The sequence below is a fragment of the Prorops nasuta genome, unplaced genomic scaffold (genome assembly GCF_024137725.1).
Source record: "Prorops nasuta isolate Cenicafe-Biocafe unplaced genomic scaffold, Cenicafe_Pnas_1.2 PNAS00014, whole genome shotgun sequence".
Taxonomy (NCBI): Eukaryota; Metazoa; Arthropoda; class Insecta; order Hymenoptera; family Bethylidae; genus Prorops; species Prorops nasuta.
Genome location: NW_027116811.1, coordinates 5,325,901 through 5,339,353, shown reverse-complemented (window position 1 = coordinate 5,339,353; position 13,453 = coordinate 5,325,901). Strand labels below are relative to the sequence as shown.

Genomic DNA, 13,453 nt, shown 5'->3' with positions numbered 1-13,453 from the left:
GACACAAGAAATTCCGGTTCTTCCAACTATATTATTATCCCATGAATTTGGTCCTTGAGAATTAAAACAATATATGTAAATTAAACAATCACTTTATACTAAACTAAGACAAAACAATGTCAGGTAAAAAATGGGTCTATTGTTAAATCTTATAGCAATTGTTTATTTAGAATAATTTATTACAATGATCCATTTGAACGGTTTAAATTTTATTGTGCTGTGCCTGGGCTCCAGAGAAAAATAATAAAGGCTTGGGTGGGGTCAGCTATCTGTAGTTGGTAAAGTAGGAGAGATCTCATCTCGTGGTTATCATTAGGGGGAAAAAAAGAGAGGAGAGAGAATCAAAAGAGAAAATGGCGCTGCGGTCGCGAGACCGATCGAAAGCGACGCCACGCAGAAAACGGAAAGCAGGCCACCTCCGCTCCTTCGCCATAACAGTAGCTAGCCAGTGTATTCGGTGGAAACTTCGCAGCCGTCCCGGTGAGAGACGCGACGCTTACCGACGCTCGGCGTCGCTTCCAACAATCTGACCGCCGCCCGCCATATATCGGCTAAATAAAAACGTGACTGATAAGCACTATTCGGCCAGGGAGAGTTCGCGCGAGGTTCGTTGGCCGACTTTAACTCTCGCTGGAGAAGAACCTCCAGTATTTTCGTCGAGAAGTCAAAACTCATTGGAGAAAATTGATCGACTAACCGTTGGAGTTGGAGTGAGAGTACCCGGCTGATCATCCTGATCGTCCTTCTCTCTCACTCGCTGCTCTCGCGCGCGCACCAGCGCAACTTTGACTCTTTCTCTGCCGCTTTAGCACACGTTGCTGAGAAATATGGAGAACCGGCCACCGCTACGTTCCAGGAGGGTTTGTAGATTCTGCTTGACAGAGTCGGAGCCGCTGAAATTTATCTACGAGAGAGATCACATCAAGAACTTCCAAGCGCCGCTTACCCTGCAAATCATGTCCTGTGTCGGCATCGAGGTAATTCCACCATTTTTCATCAATTCCTAACCCCAAAAAATCAGCCATATCTTCTCTGTATCGTTGTTTCGATTGTGAAACCTTCATTAACTTGCCAAAATTAAAAGTCCATTTTCTGCCCTTCGGTTTTTTTTGTAACGATCCTTCTGTTCCAAAATGTCTAGTCGATATAATTCCTGTCCTGTCGGTAAAGTCACGATTGCCTTTAACGACCTAACTATATATATAATTCAACAATTATATTTTCCTTCTTTCCCCTTTTCTTTCTATGACTTTTACTGTTTATCTTCACCTGTTATCAGTCTCCTCCCTTAACTATCAAAATGCATTGTTTAGTTCCGTTTAGATTTGAAATTTAGTTGAAAAAGACTAACTTAGTCGATAACTATATTTACTGCAATGATAAACACTATTTTACAGACTTTGCATTCCTAGTCTTTCATATATTTTCTTATAAAACGATTTTTGCTTTTCACCCTCTTTGAGGGGATAATGTTTTTAGTTTCTTATTTTTCCTTTAACTAATATCTCTAAATTTTTCAGGTTTACCCTGCTGATGGAATGCCACAGATGATTTGTAGATCATGTCGATGGAACCTAGATCGTTCTTACAAATTCAAGGTGCAGTGCAAGCAAGCAGATGAAGCTTTGAGAGCTGATCCTTCCACTGGTATCCTTCCTAGACCTTTCCCTCCCATTCCCACGGATCCTCCTGATGTAAGTACCAATAAACGAACTGCTGAGCAGAGGAGTCAAAGCGAGCAGGCAAAGAAACCTCGTGTTGATAATGGTGATAGAGAAAGACAGATAGAGAGGGACAGGGAGCGTAATAGACAGGAAATTAAAAATGAGCAGAGAGCGATTAAGAGTGATTTCTACGAGGAGGAGCAGGATGGGGGTAGTGAAGGGGAACAGGAGGGTAATGACAGCAAAGAGAGTCGAAAGCTAGAGCCAGGGGAGATCAGGGTTCATTCTTGCGATCAGTGCAACAGAACGTTCCCATTACGTCAGGCTCTATTGATACACATCCACTCTGCTCACAGGGACCGTCATCATCAATGCAGCGAATGTGACAAGCTCTTCTTCTCCAAGTACGACTTGTCCAAGCACATGTCTACTCACTCTGATGACAAGCCCTACACCTGTACTATATGTCAGAAACAATTCAGCAGAGCCAGTCTCCTTCAGCGTCATGAAAAAGTTCACATGGAGGATATGCGTTATGGCTGTCAGAATTGTGACAGAGAATTCTTTACTTCCGAAGAACTTGAGAAGCACGAAAACACTGCCCATAAGAAGGAAAAGCCTTATCAATGCAATATTTGCAACAAGCAGTTCTCGTACAAGCAGGGCCTGGAGCGTCACGAAATCCAGCATAACGAAGATAAATCCTTCGTCTGCGAATACTGCAAAGAGGCATTCCGCACCAGTACTAAGCTAGCTGCTCATTTGAAGACACACGCAGGTCATCGACCTTATCTTTGTAAACTTTGTCCAAGAACATTCCTCCTATCTCACCATTTGACACGACACATGAGAACTCATTCGGTAGAGAAGAATCATGTCTGCGAGGACTGTGGAAAAGCATTTAAGCGTAAAGAAAGTCTGGAGGTCCACCAGTTAACGCACACCAAGAGAACTGGCCTGGGACTCACCTGCGACGTCTGCCAGGAATCCTGCCGTAACCGGGCAGACTACGTGACGCACATAAAACAGCATATAGAGGCCGGTGAGAAGATGGGACCAGATGGTCTTCAGCCTGACAACAAGGCTAAAGTCGAACTGGACAGCGATGAAGAGGAAGAAGAAGGGGATCAGTATTCCGACGGCGATGATGATTACCAACCACCACCCTACATAGTAAAGAAGCTTCCAAAGAGCAAGCCTTCTGAAAGCGACGATGAGGTCGAGGGTAGCGGCGACAAAGAGGAAAGAAAGGAGAAAGTTGTCTACGTGAGAGGAAAGGACGGTAACATGGTCAAGAAGACCATCAAAACTCTCATGCCGATTCAACGCAGAGATGTGCAAGAAAAGCCGAAGCTCACGTCGCCACAGACGAACGCAAAACCACAGATTAAATCAGAAACGGAAATAACGAAGAACCGCGTGGACGACACGGAGGCTCAGGTGCAGAAAATTGTAGCATCTGTTTTTAAGGAGCACAAAATACCTCTGAAACATCACAACGATGGTAAAGATTCCCCGAACACTCCGGTGCGTCAGCAGCAGCTCAAAGATGAGAAATCTGATGGTACCCCCAAGTCCGTTAGCACTGTGAAGGTCATTAAGAGGATCGTAGTAAGGAAGCCTGCAACGGGCAGTGGAGAAGTATCCAATCCTACCAAGGAGACCGAGACCAGTCCTCAGACTCCTGGTAGTGGTACCAAGGTCACGAAGCGAGTAATAGTGCGGAGGATCATCCGTCAGGGCGATACGACACGTGAGGTAATCATGAATCCGGATGGAACTCTCATAGATGCTGCAGAGTTGGCAAAATTGCCAGCTGGTAACGTTGTGAAGCGAGTAGTAGTAAAGAAATCAGCTTCGAATCTCGACAAGGGTCAAGGTATAGTTCAAGCTGTACTGCGAAACACTCTGAAGTCCAATGACCTTGGCGAGAAGGTCTCTCAGAGTCCCTCAGTGTCGAGCGTGACGGTGAACACTGCGTCAGTACCAAAATTGACGAAGGACCAGGAGACGAAGGAGAAACTGGAGCAGTTGGAAAAACGAGTGGAGCAGCAGCGTTTGAAGATCGAGGAGCTTCAGGCGAGAAAGCAGCAGGAGTACGAGGCGATCGACGAGATGCTGCCGGAGAGACACGACGAGTCAGAAGATGAGCAGCAGCTACCTCTCAAGAGGGTATTCGTTAAGAGAAAGCAAAGCATTTATGACGAGGAACGAGAGTACCACGACAACGAGATGAAACCTGTTACAACTGTTCCTACCAAGGACAGCAATGTTCAAGATAGGGACGAAGTGGACGAGGAGGAGGAGGAGCTGGTGACCAAGGTTGAAGTGGAAATTCCGACTGAGCCACCACCAAGAAGAACTCCCATAGTCAAGAGCACAAACGTTTATGCAAACAAGAAAATAATTGTTATCAAGGCTGAAGAGCCCTCCGAGGTTGAGCAGATGAGTAGAGAACTAAGCAGCATTCTGGATTCAACTGAGAACGTTGTGAAGATGCAGGAAAATGTCTTCAACAACCTGTCTCAAATCTCTGGGATCTCCGAATGCAGCACTGATAAAACTTTTATCGAGACGGAGAAGGAGCCTGAAATAGAAGAGAAGGTAACAGTGGAAGGCCTGGAGGAACAACCAGCCGAGGTGGAGGTCAAAACTGACGAGACCGATGGTGCTGAAGATCAAATGAAACCGGAGGTTGTTGAAGAAATTGCAGAGTCTCAGCAGGAGGCAACGCTGGAGCTGGATGGTCAGGTTTTGACCGAGACAGTTGATATCTTTGAGCCTTCCGATAATGTTCTGGATGTTCAGAAGAGTACTGATGCACTCAATGACTCCGTAATCGAATTAGATAATCCCAACGACACTATAACTCTCAACGATACTAACGACAGTCAGGACAGCCTTGAGGATAAGCTCTCTAGAATGGAGGGCTAATTTTTCTTTCACTTTATTTCGCAAAAGAATTATTATTTCTAACTTGTATGAATTCTCTCTTCGAGAGTCTGTTGTCGACCTTTAACACTAGATTTACGGACTGAGCCAATTTGACTCATTCAAAGGTATTTCAAAATCATAATTTATATGTTAAAAATGTTTTTAATATATTTTTTAGTAATAAATCTTTCATTTAATGTAAAGTAGAACTAATTTCTATAAATAAAGTTTCAATTTTCGTGTATTATACAAATTATCTCACTTTAGTAAAAATAGGTATAATTAACGTCCGTAAATCTAATGTTAACTTTACTGGTCCCTGCAAACTCATAAATATCTTTTCACGATCGATTGATTATATTGTAAGATAGCTGTTAGTATCTTTTCAATTTACCGATTGCTTATGTACAAGGTTTATCAGCGAGGCATGTAAAAAGTTTGATAGGTTGCAGTGTGGTTAATTTTGAGCAACTGTTGTTATAACGAGAATGGGTTGTACTGAGCTTTTAAGTATTTTTAATGAAACTTTGAGAGCTCTGCGCTTATGTCATAACGAAGCTCAAATTACCATAATATATGCATAGAAAGTAGAATAGTTGGTTAACATGGAAGTTGTAAACGTCAATGCGTTTATTGCGTTAATTATAGCTTCGCCACATTGAAAATCATAGAATTTCCGAGTTTTCATAGAGAATTTCTGGTAATTCAGTGGCTCTTCGTTCGTTCGCAAAAATTATTCAAAATGACCACCTCCTGTAATCTCTTAAAGTTTTGATACACGTGACTAATATACCTTGTAGAATCATCAGCATGTTTAAATATATATATATATATTTATACATATTCAAATGTAATTAATAATATATAGTGCATTATATATTATTAGTTATTTTTTATATACTAGGTTTTTATCTTTGAGAATTATTGGAGATTTTTTTTTTATAATGCGAGGCTGTATTTTTTTTTCTTTTCTCTTCTAGCCGACGACATTTCACAGTATAATTGTAAATAGAAGTACTTTATATACTTGCAATCGTTCAGGAAAAATTTGGACTGTAAATAAAAAACAAGCAGAGACAGTTGCACACATCAAACAAATTTACCTGGAGCAAAGAAATGAAATGTTGGAATTACGATTGAAACAATTTTTAACGAAAGGATTAGGAAAGAAAATTTTTTTAGAATGATTAATGATCTATACACGTATATTTAGTGTTGTAATATCCAAATGGATGGCCGATGAGGAAAGAATGATATATAAATTATCATATATAAAATAAATATTTGACATTATGTATTAAATACAGAGTATTGTGTGTACGTGTAAAAATAATGGGAGTTTTCTTTATATCTATACATATATATGTTCCCTGTCCATCTTAAATTTTAAGACAATTGATACGTCAGATCTTAATTCAATCATTAAAAAGTTTGACGTTGGTGTATAATTAAAGTAACAAAGCTCGTAATCGTAAGCTTTATTTGGTTAATCTATAAGTATAGTGCGTGGCAGTGTTAAATTATTAAAAAGCGAATGATTTACTGCTCTTTAAAACAGATAGTAAAAGTAATTGCATACATGTTCTTTAAATGAGAGTGTAACAAATTTTCTGGAAATTTTGGCACTGGCGAATTAAAGAATCTTTGGTTCTAGCCTTAAATGGATAGAAGAGAGAAAAAGAGAGAGGGAGAGGGAGAGAAAGAGGAAGGGGAGCGAAAGGTGCAAGATAATTCTGATCTCTTGGATGCAGCAGGTACGTATATCCACTTAGCTAGAATTCAAGCTGGCTGTATGTTCTTCCTGCTGGTTAGGTTCTGGAGCTGCAAAATAACGTATTGCGTATTCCACTGTTCACTATTTTCTCTTGGCTAGATCCTAATCCATTTTATTCTCCATTTTCTAGAGACCTCCCCGTCCACTGTCTATGTACTCGAACCTCTGTGGGTCAAGAATCATCGCAAGTTTCAACAAATTATCATTTTCCATAACATGCAAAATCGAACCTGCCGCAAAAATCCAGCCACTCCCTTGACAAGACTCATGGTAAGTTGATAAAATTCACAAAACAAAAAAAACCTGATTTTCTTAAAAAAATTCTTGTTCCCCTTATAAAACCTCTAAAACTCGACGATTTTCTAGGTGCTTTTTACATTCTACTCGTGCGATATACCTCCTTTTCGTCGGTTGCCACGGAAGCGTAAGGCCTCGTCGTGACTTCCGGTTCCTTGGCTGGTCCCACTCCATGCACGTAGATCAAAGCACCAGCGATTCCACCAAGGATTGGTCCTACCCAGTAGAGCCAGTGATCAGTGAAAGCATTCTTAACAACTGCACTTCCCAGGGATCTGGCTGGGTTCATTCCTGCTCCAGTTCTTGGTACCTGAAGAAGAACAAAAATTCATTAAGAAGGAGTAAAAAATACAAGACAGGGAAAATTTAGGATGAAACAAGCCGAGAACTGACACCAACTAGATGACCAACGGTTACTGAAATTCCAATAATCAACGGTGCAATTCCTTTGCTGTCTGGTTTGGCAGGGTCACAAGCACCACAGACTACCACTACCAGAATCAGGGCCAAGAAGAATTCAATTCCAAGCCCTTGAACCGGAGTGATTCCAGTGGCAAGACTGACTGTACCCAAACTACCTTCCATAGTTTCGGGTGAAAGAGCACGAAGCACTGCTGAACCAGCGATCCCACCAGCACATTGGGCCACAACGTAAAGCAACCCTCTGATTATAGGCACCTGAAATTTTCCAGTCGATGAATGAAACAGAATCTCTCCTGCAAGAATTTCACTACCAATTCTCAGCTACAACACTGTATTAGAGTTATGATTTTACAGTACAGAGATCAACCTAACTCAGCATTTTCAATTGCAGACATCACTTGTTGCAATTCATCAATTTTGTAATCTAGTTTTTTAATTAACAAATCAAGTAATACTAATAATGTATATTCTATGTGTGATCTTACATCACACTAGTTAGTCTAAGCAAACATTCTCAGTAGCATATATCACTTGCTGCAATGCATCAAGTTTTAAGTCTTTTTTATTAGTTTACACGTCAAATGGTACTAATAATGGATATTCTAGTTGCAATTTTACAGCACATGTATCAGTCCAAGCAAGCATTTTAAGTTACATATATCACTTACTCCAGTGCATAAGTCTTAAAGTGTTTTTTATTAATTTATATGTCAGGTAGTGCTAAAAATAAGTACATAATAACACTCCAATTACATGAATACCTGAGCTATATTAAAAAAGAGACTCCAAACTTAAAATTCTATAAACATACCAAGTTACTCTAATACAATGTTGCGAGTCAAGGGTTGAGCGAAGGAGCACGTTCAAGACACGTGCAATAGTTCATTTATAAGTGAAAATAATTGGCATCGAGCTTCAACGTGAAAAGCCTAACGTCATCGTTAATTCTCAGTTGTTAAAACAGTCAAGTATGGTCATTGGTAATCACAGAGAAGCTTGATGGTGGTTAATCATAGTGTAGATGGTAGGAACTCAAACAAGGAGCCTTCGTGTGGAATTTGCATGGCTCCAGTAAACGAAGTGTCTCGCATACGTAATTCAATGTAATCGGTTTAACATTAATCTTTTGCGGCTGGATGACTGAGTGATTCAGGATGGTTTTTTCAATTAATGCTCTCACCTTGCCAATGACCATCAAGCCAAACGTGACTGCTGGGTTGACGTGGCCTCCTGAAACGTGACCAATTCCCTGAATCGCTGCAGCTACTGTAAATCCAAAAGCAATGCTTATCGCCAGAACGCTGTTCGTGGCCACCGAGCCGCAACCGAAAAAATTCAGCAGCAATGTTCCGAAGAACTCAGCCACGAGTGCTCGGTACAATCCTGCTTTCTTGTCCGTCAATTCGTTCGTGCCTAGCGATTCCTTCAAGTTCACCATCTGTAACGAAATTGTAAAAATTACGATCCTCGATCTTGATTGAAAACACTGTGCATTTTCTTAGTTAAGAAACAATATATATATATATGTAATTCATAGGAGAAAGTTATGAAAGATCGGAGGTTGTAGTTTCACGAGGACTCCTTGATCGATGTCTGCGGTCGTGATCAACAAAGAGATCTATTCCCATTGGAGTTGAGTTTTTTCCTAGCGCAGTACATTATACGAAGTTACAGTTAAGAGTCCCGTTAGGCTACTGAAAGTGTATCGTGCACGATCTCAGAAAAAGGGAATGACCGTAGTGCTGGTTTTCGTCTTGGTTCCCGTAAACCGATACTTTTACACGTGTGTTTCTGTATAAATTACAATGTTCTCTGTACGATATTTGAGTCTCAATCTCGAGATCAAAACCTATGTAGCATATCGCTTTAAAATCGAGAGTGAAATGATTAAGGTCGTACGTGATCCCATTAACGTGTTCATTTTCGTTCGTGCCAACTGTACCGGACTCCAAAGAAACTGTGTGGATGGTACCGCTGAAAGCGAGACGAGCCTGTAGCATTAGCAGTTGGTAGTTTCGCGTCACGAATATAGATCGAGGACGCGCGTAGAAATTAGCCGGGACAGAAGCGAAGAAACGTGTGGAAGAGAGAAAGCCAAAGGGGCAGTGGTAGATATGGTCTAAAAATAGAAAAATGTAAAAAATGAGACTGGTTTTGGTTTTGGAGAATGAGAAAGGGGTGAGAATTGGAAAATGTAGGAAAATTAGGGGGAGGGGGATCAATTAAAAGTGTTAATGTAGGAACTTTAATTATATTGGAAGACACGTGTAAGAGAAAGAAAACCAAAGGTGTAACTGTACATGTGTGTGTGTGTGTGTACTGTAGAAAGACAGAAAAAATAAGACTTGTTTTGGTACTGGAGAACAAGAGAGTCAAGGATTAGAAAATTGGAGGAAAATGATGCGCTATATACGAGAGAGAGAGAGAGAGAGAGAGAGAGAGAGAGAGAGAGGAAAAAGAAAATGAGTGCATCAGCTGGACAAGATCTGATCTTCCAGGAACGGCCTGAATTGCTTAATTGTCACGGTGTCTTTGAGCTAATCGCTAATAACCACATAGCTCGAGTGAGAGAGAAAAAAGAAAAGAGGCAGTCACGCGATAATCGCGAGGCAAAGAACAAAACCTGCGTTTCCGTTCGATTCTTTTTTTATAGTCATCGATCGACCTCTCCATCAACAGAGTTTATCTCACAAATCTCGACTGACGTGTATCAAAACGTTCGCTATGTCGAATTTGATGAATACTTGCTCGACGTATCATCCTGATAATTTTTTCATTTTTGTAAATTGAAACTATATTCTTATCGGTAGAGCTCATCTATCCAATTAGACAATGAAATTCTCTGTGAATTAATAGAATAAGCAGTGGCGAGGTTCGTGAGGAGTAACTTGTAAAAAATTGCTAAAAGCGGTCGAATTGCACGAATGGAATGTAAAAATGAGCATAAGGCTGGTAGCGGTCGATCATTATATCCTGCCTATGATGTCACGGCTATGATAATTCTACTCGAGCGAAGATTTCATACCGAGGGAGATAGACAATATACGTGTATACTCGTACGCAACTTGGAATTGGATTATAAATTAACCATTGTAATAATTTTAAATTAAAACAAAAGGCGTAATTAATTGCGAGAAAAAAATGTATTCCACTCGAGTAATAATAAGATATTTTTAGAGGGCTATTATACTCATGGCGAGACGGTGCGCAGTGAAACATGTAATATTGAATAGAAAACTGACGATGTAGAGAAGGGGGGGGGGGGGATAAAAAGGTTTAGCAAACGAATCTCATTAACCGAAAGCAAGTCCAGCTATGGTAATGGCTACTCGTATGAATTCCGTTTAAGAACAGTAGGGACTGTTTACTTTCGTGAAAACTGGTTTTATCGACATAATTACTCGTTACGTTCTGCTGATTTATCTGTGTGCCATCAACAATCCGCACCAATACAAGAAAACAGCAGCCGAGGATAGATCGTTAACCCTATACGGTGAAGTGGCCTTTTTTCCACACGAGTCATCCACGAAAGGAGATTAGTTTATTCTTTTATAAAATCAATTCTATTCCAATGTCAACTTACCATCGTTCTATCTATTTTTAATCTTTTCTTCTATACAAAGAATGATTACCGTTTCTAACCTCAAAGACAATGCGCCATTTAATTTAATCTTACGCGAATAAAGAAACCAGGAAACTATAAATAATTCTGGAATTCATAAGATTAATTGCGTTTCTTTTCCAGGTGATTGGATAAGCGGTAAGCTTTAAAATAAATTCAAGGGGAATCATGGTTGAAAAAAGCACCGGTTCTACGCATTTGTCTCGAGGATGAGGTTGAGAGGTTTTTGTGAAGCGTGACGGATCCCTTACGCAACCAGACGCTTGGATTCTAATGCGGCATTAATCCATAGTCGTCAATCGATGAAACGCCTTGATGACACTGATACGATAACAAACCATATGATCTCTATTATAATAGGCCCCATTATCTCTGTATGATTAATTAAGGAATCGAGTGCCAATCGTTAAACATCTGACGCCATGATTTTAATGTCACTCCTTCTTTCTATATTTTTTACCAATTTTTCCACCAAGAGGGTTCTGGAATTTTTCTTTTGGCAAACGATAAATTCTCGTGACAGATAATTTGCGGTGGCAACAGAAATAAATTAGCACATGGTGTATTTTGATTTCTTGTTCATATTTGCCAGTGAGGTAAACTTGCCTGCACGTCGACGTGTTGATAAAACAATAAACTTATCTTAAAAATGAGCACTATAAAGATAAGAGAGTGTAACACCATAGATTCTCGTCAATTGCTGAAGAAACAACTAACAAATAATAATACTGTCTACAAAAAAATAAACTTGAAAAGGAAGTTGTTCCAGGGAAGGAGCCTAAAAATTAAAATAATTTTAAACTTAAAGATTATAGTGAATTATGAATTTATTGGTTTGTTTTGGAAAGATACATGCAGGACAAGAAAAATATCATTACAATTAATATCTTGTATGTAAGAATTGTAAACACGTGTAAAAGTTTAGTTGGAAGAGTTATTGTAAATAAAGAAAAATTAAAATAATAGAAGACTCACTGTGGTTTTGTATTCTCGAAGAGGAACCTAGTGTCAGTATTTGGCTTGTTTATGTTTCCTTTGTTTTTCAGGTGTCTCCTTCAACGTGCTTGATGGAAGATGCGACCGGCACGAGTTCCCAAGCAACAACTGCTGTGTACTATAGAGTAGAGAGCAAGCAAGCAAGCAGTCAGCCCTGTCAGCCTCGCCTCAGCTCGCCGCGGTACCCAACCAACTGCGTCCACAGGAAGAGAATAAGCTAGGAGAGTAGGGATGCCCAACGATGTTTCCCCTCATCGCAAAAGATATCTCATTTTCACGTTGCCTTTTTCAATCTGCCAAACTTTTATTATCTGGCACGATTAATTACGCATATTTCTTGCCTAGTTTTGATCATAAACATTACCTTGAAAGAGCGGATCTTCGAAGGAGGGTCGAAGAATTTTGCGAGGGCGTTCCAGTCGTAACGCTTCGATAACCTCCAATGTCCCGCTTTTATTATAGAAACGGATGACAAATCTGCACATTCGCCACTTTGCTTTATTGGCGAGTATATGATTTGAGAGCTTGCGTCAGTTAGCCAGTGCAACTTGCAGTGACTATTATTACATGGAACGCGAACTCGCATTGTCGATGTTTTCAGCCAAAGGCAAATATAAACACGGTCAACACGGATGAAAGCTGGCTGGACAGCTAAACTCGAACGTTTAGTCAAAACGCATTTTCTCACGTTAATCTCTCAACTGAAATTATCCATAATACCAATTGTTTTACGAATTGTAAATTTCCGTTTCTAATCAATGTCAACAATAAAGAAATATTATCGAATGACGAAAGAGTTTCTCCTTTCGTTTATGTATGGGAAATTCAATCGATTTGATCGATATTCGCAGCAGGTGGCATTGTAGTGCAAGATGCCTTTGTTTCAAACAATTAAGGAATTCTGTAATGCAATAAAGAGAATAATTGTTAAGATATGCTCGTTGCTCAGTATACAATTAAGAATACCCATTACGTAGAAGTTAGAAGGATGATTATGTTAATAGAATTGTTTGTACTTTATTTTCTCTTTCTAACAATCTAACCTCAACTGTTTACTCGACCTTCCTCTTTAGTTTTTTCGAGCTAGGAAACAATCGTACTCGGTTTGTTACCGTTGACAGCACAGTAGGAACTGTAGGAAGTAGCAGCAAGATGAAAAGCTGAAAAGGTTGCGTTGCTCAAGAAATTCGAGTAATATACTGTTGGTGGCACGACACGCAAACCGAACCAGAAGAAGCCAGGAGACCTTATACAGTTGAGGAATAAAACGTGAGAAACGAGTAGCAACGGATGATTCATCCTTGTCTCACGAGACCAACCGGATTTTGCTCGTCCACGTTTTCTCGAACTTTTCTCCAGTAGGGAGGAAAATCAGCAAATTGTGCCAAGAAAAGCGGGACGCTGAATTTTTTTTCCAAGCGTCCAGTTTAATGGACGATGTTCCGTGAAATTACTATCAAGCCAGCTACTCTGTTTACTTCTCAAGGTCACCTTCAGCCTCTTCAAATAAGAAGAAAGAACGTCGAAGATGGGTATTTCTATTTCTGTTGGGTCAATCGAAGAATTGACGAGTACTTTGAAATCTGCGTTGTATCAGGTTTTCTCTCGCTCTCGCTCATTGTCAGTGAAATTGAGCAGGCGTTTATCGAGTATTTTCTGGCCAGCGTCAAGAGTCTTCTATTTTTATTCGATAATTAATCATCGATTATCGCACTGTAGATACAATATACCTGTCTCAATTAT

The 13,453-nt window shown here is 40.0% G+C and overlaps 2 protein-coding genes across 3 annotated transcripts; one reads left to right on the top strand and one right to left on the bottom strand.

Annotated features, from left to right (window-relative positions):
• The first annotated feature begins 274 nt into the window (after positions 1–274).
• On the top strand, positions 275–5,918 carry LOC136778286 (zinc finger protein pita-like). Its single transcript, XM_066734996.1, has 2 exons — positions 275–977; positions 1,521–5,918. Exons 1-2 carry the CDS (start codon positions 828–830, stop codon positions 4,596–4,598), a joined length of 3,228 nt encoding a protein of 1,075 aa, XP_066591093.1. The 5' UTR covers positions 275–827; the 3' UTR covers positions 4,599–5,918.
• Positions 5,786–12,601, bottom strand: Prip (prip). Of its 2 annotated transcripts, none has more exons than XM_066734998.1 (5): positions 11,690–12,601; positions 8,273–8,530; positions 7,063–7,347; positions 6,770–6,979; positions 5,786–6,537 (listed from the first exon to the last, which is right to left on the bottom strand). In XM_066734998.1, exons 2-5 carry the CDS (start codon positions 8,528–8,530, stop codon positions 6,499–6,501), a joined length of 792 nt encoding a protein of 263 aa, XP_066591095.1. In that variant the 5' UTR covers positions 11,690–12,601; the 3' UTR covers positions 5,786–6,498. The 2 variants fall into 2 exon arrangements, with proteins under 2 accessions (XP_066591095.1, XP_066591094.1); XM_066734997.1 differs by having other exon boundaries at positions 5,786–6,419.
• Positions 12,602–13,453: the final 852 nt, after the last annotated feature.

What these genes read in the sequence shown, in the direction of transcription:
- LOC136778286 (XM_066734996.1), top strand. Translation starts at nt 828, where the DNA reads ATGGAGAACCGGCCACCGCTACGTTCCAGGAGGGTTTGTAGATTCTGC. An exon ending in TGTCCTGTGTCGGCATCGAG is followed by an intron (nt 978 to 1,520) that starts GTAATTCCACCA and finishes TAAATTTTTCAG; the next exon opens with GTTTACCCTGCTGATGGAAT.
- Prip (XM_066734997.1), bottom strand. Translation starts at nt 8,530, where the DNA reads ATGGTGAACTTGAAGGAATCGCTAGGCACGAACGAATTGACGGACAAG. An exon ending in GCTTGATGGTCATTGGCAAG is followed by an intron (nt 7,348 to 8,272) that starts GTGAGAGCATTA and finishes GGAAAATTTCAG; the next exon opens with GTGCCTATAATCAGAGGGTT. An exon ending in CCGTTGGTCATCTAGTTGGT is followed by an intron (nt 6,980 to 7,062) that starts GTCAGTTCTCGG and finishes GTTCTTCTTCAG; the next exon opens with GTACCAAGAACTGGAGCAGG.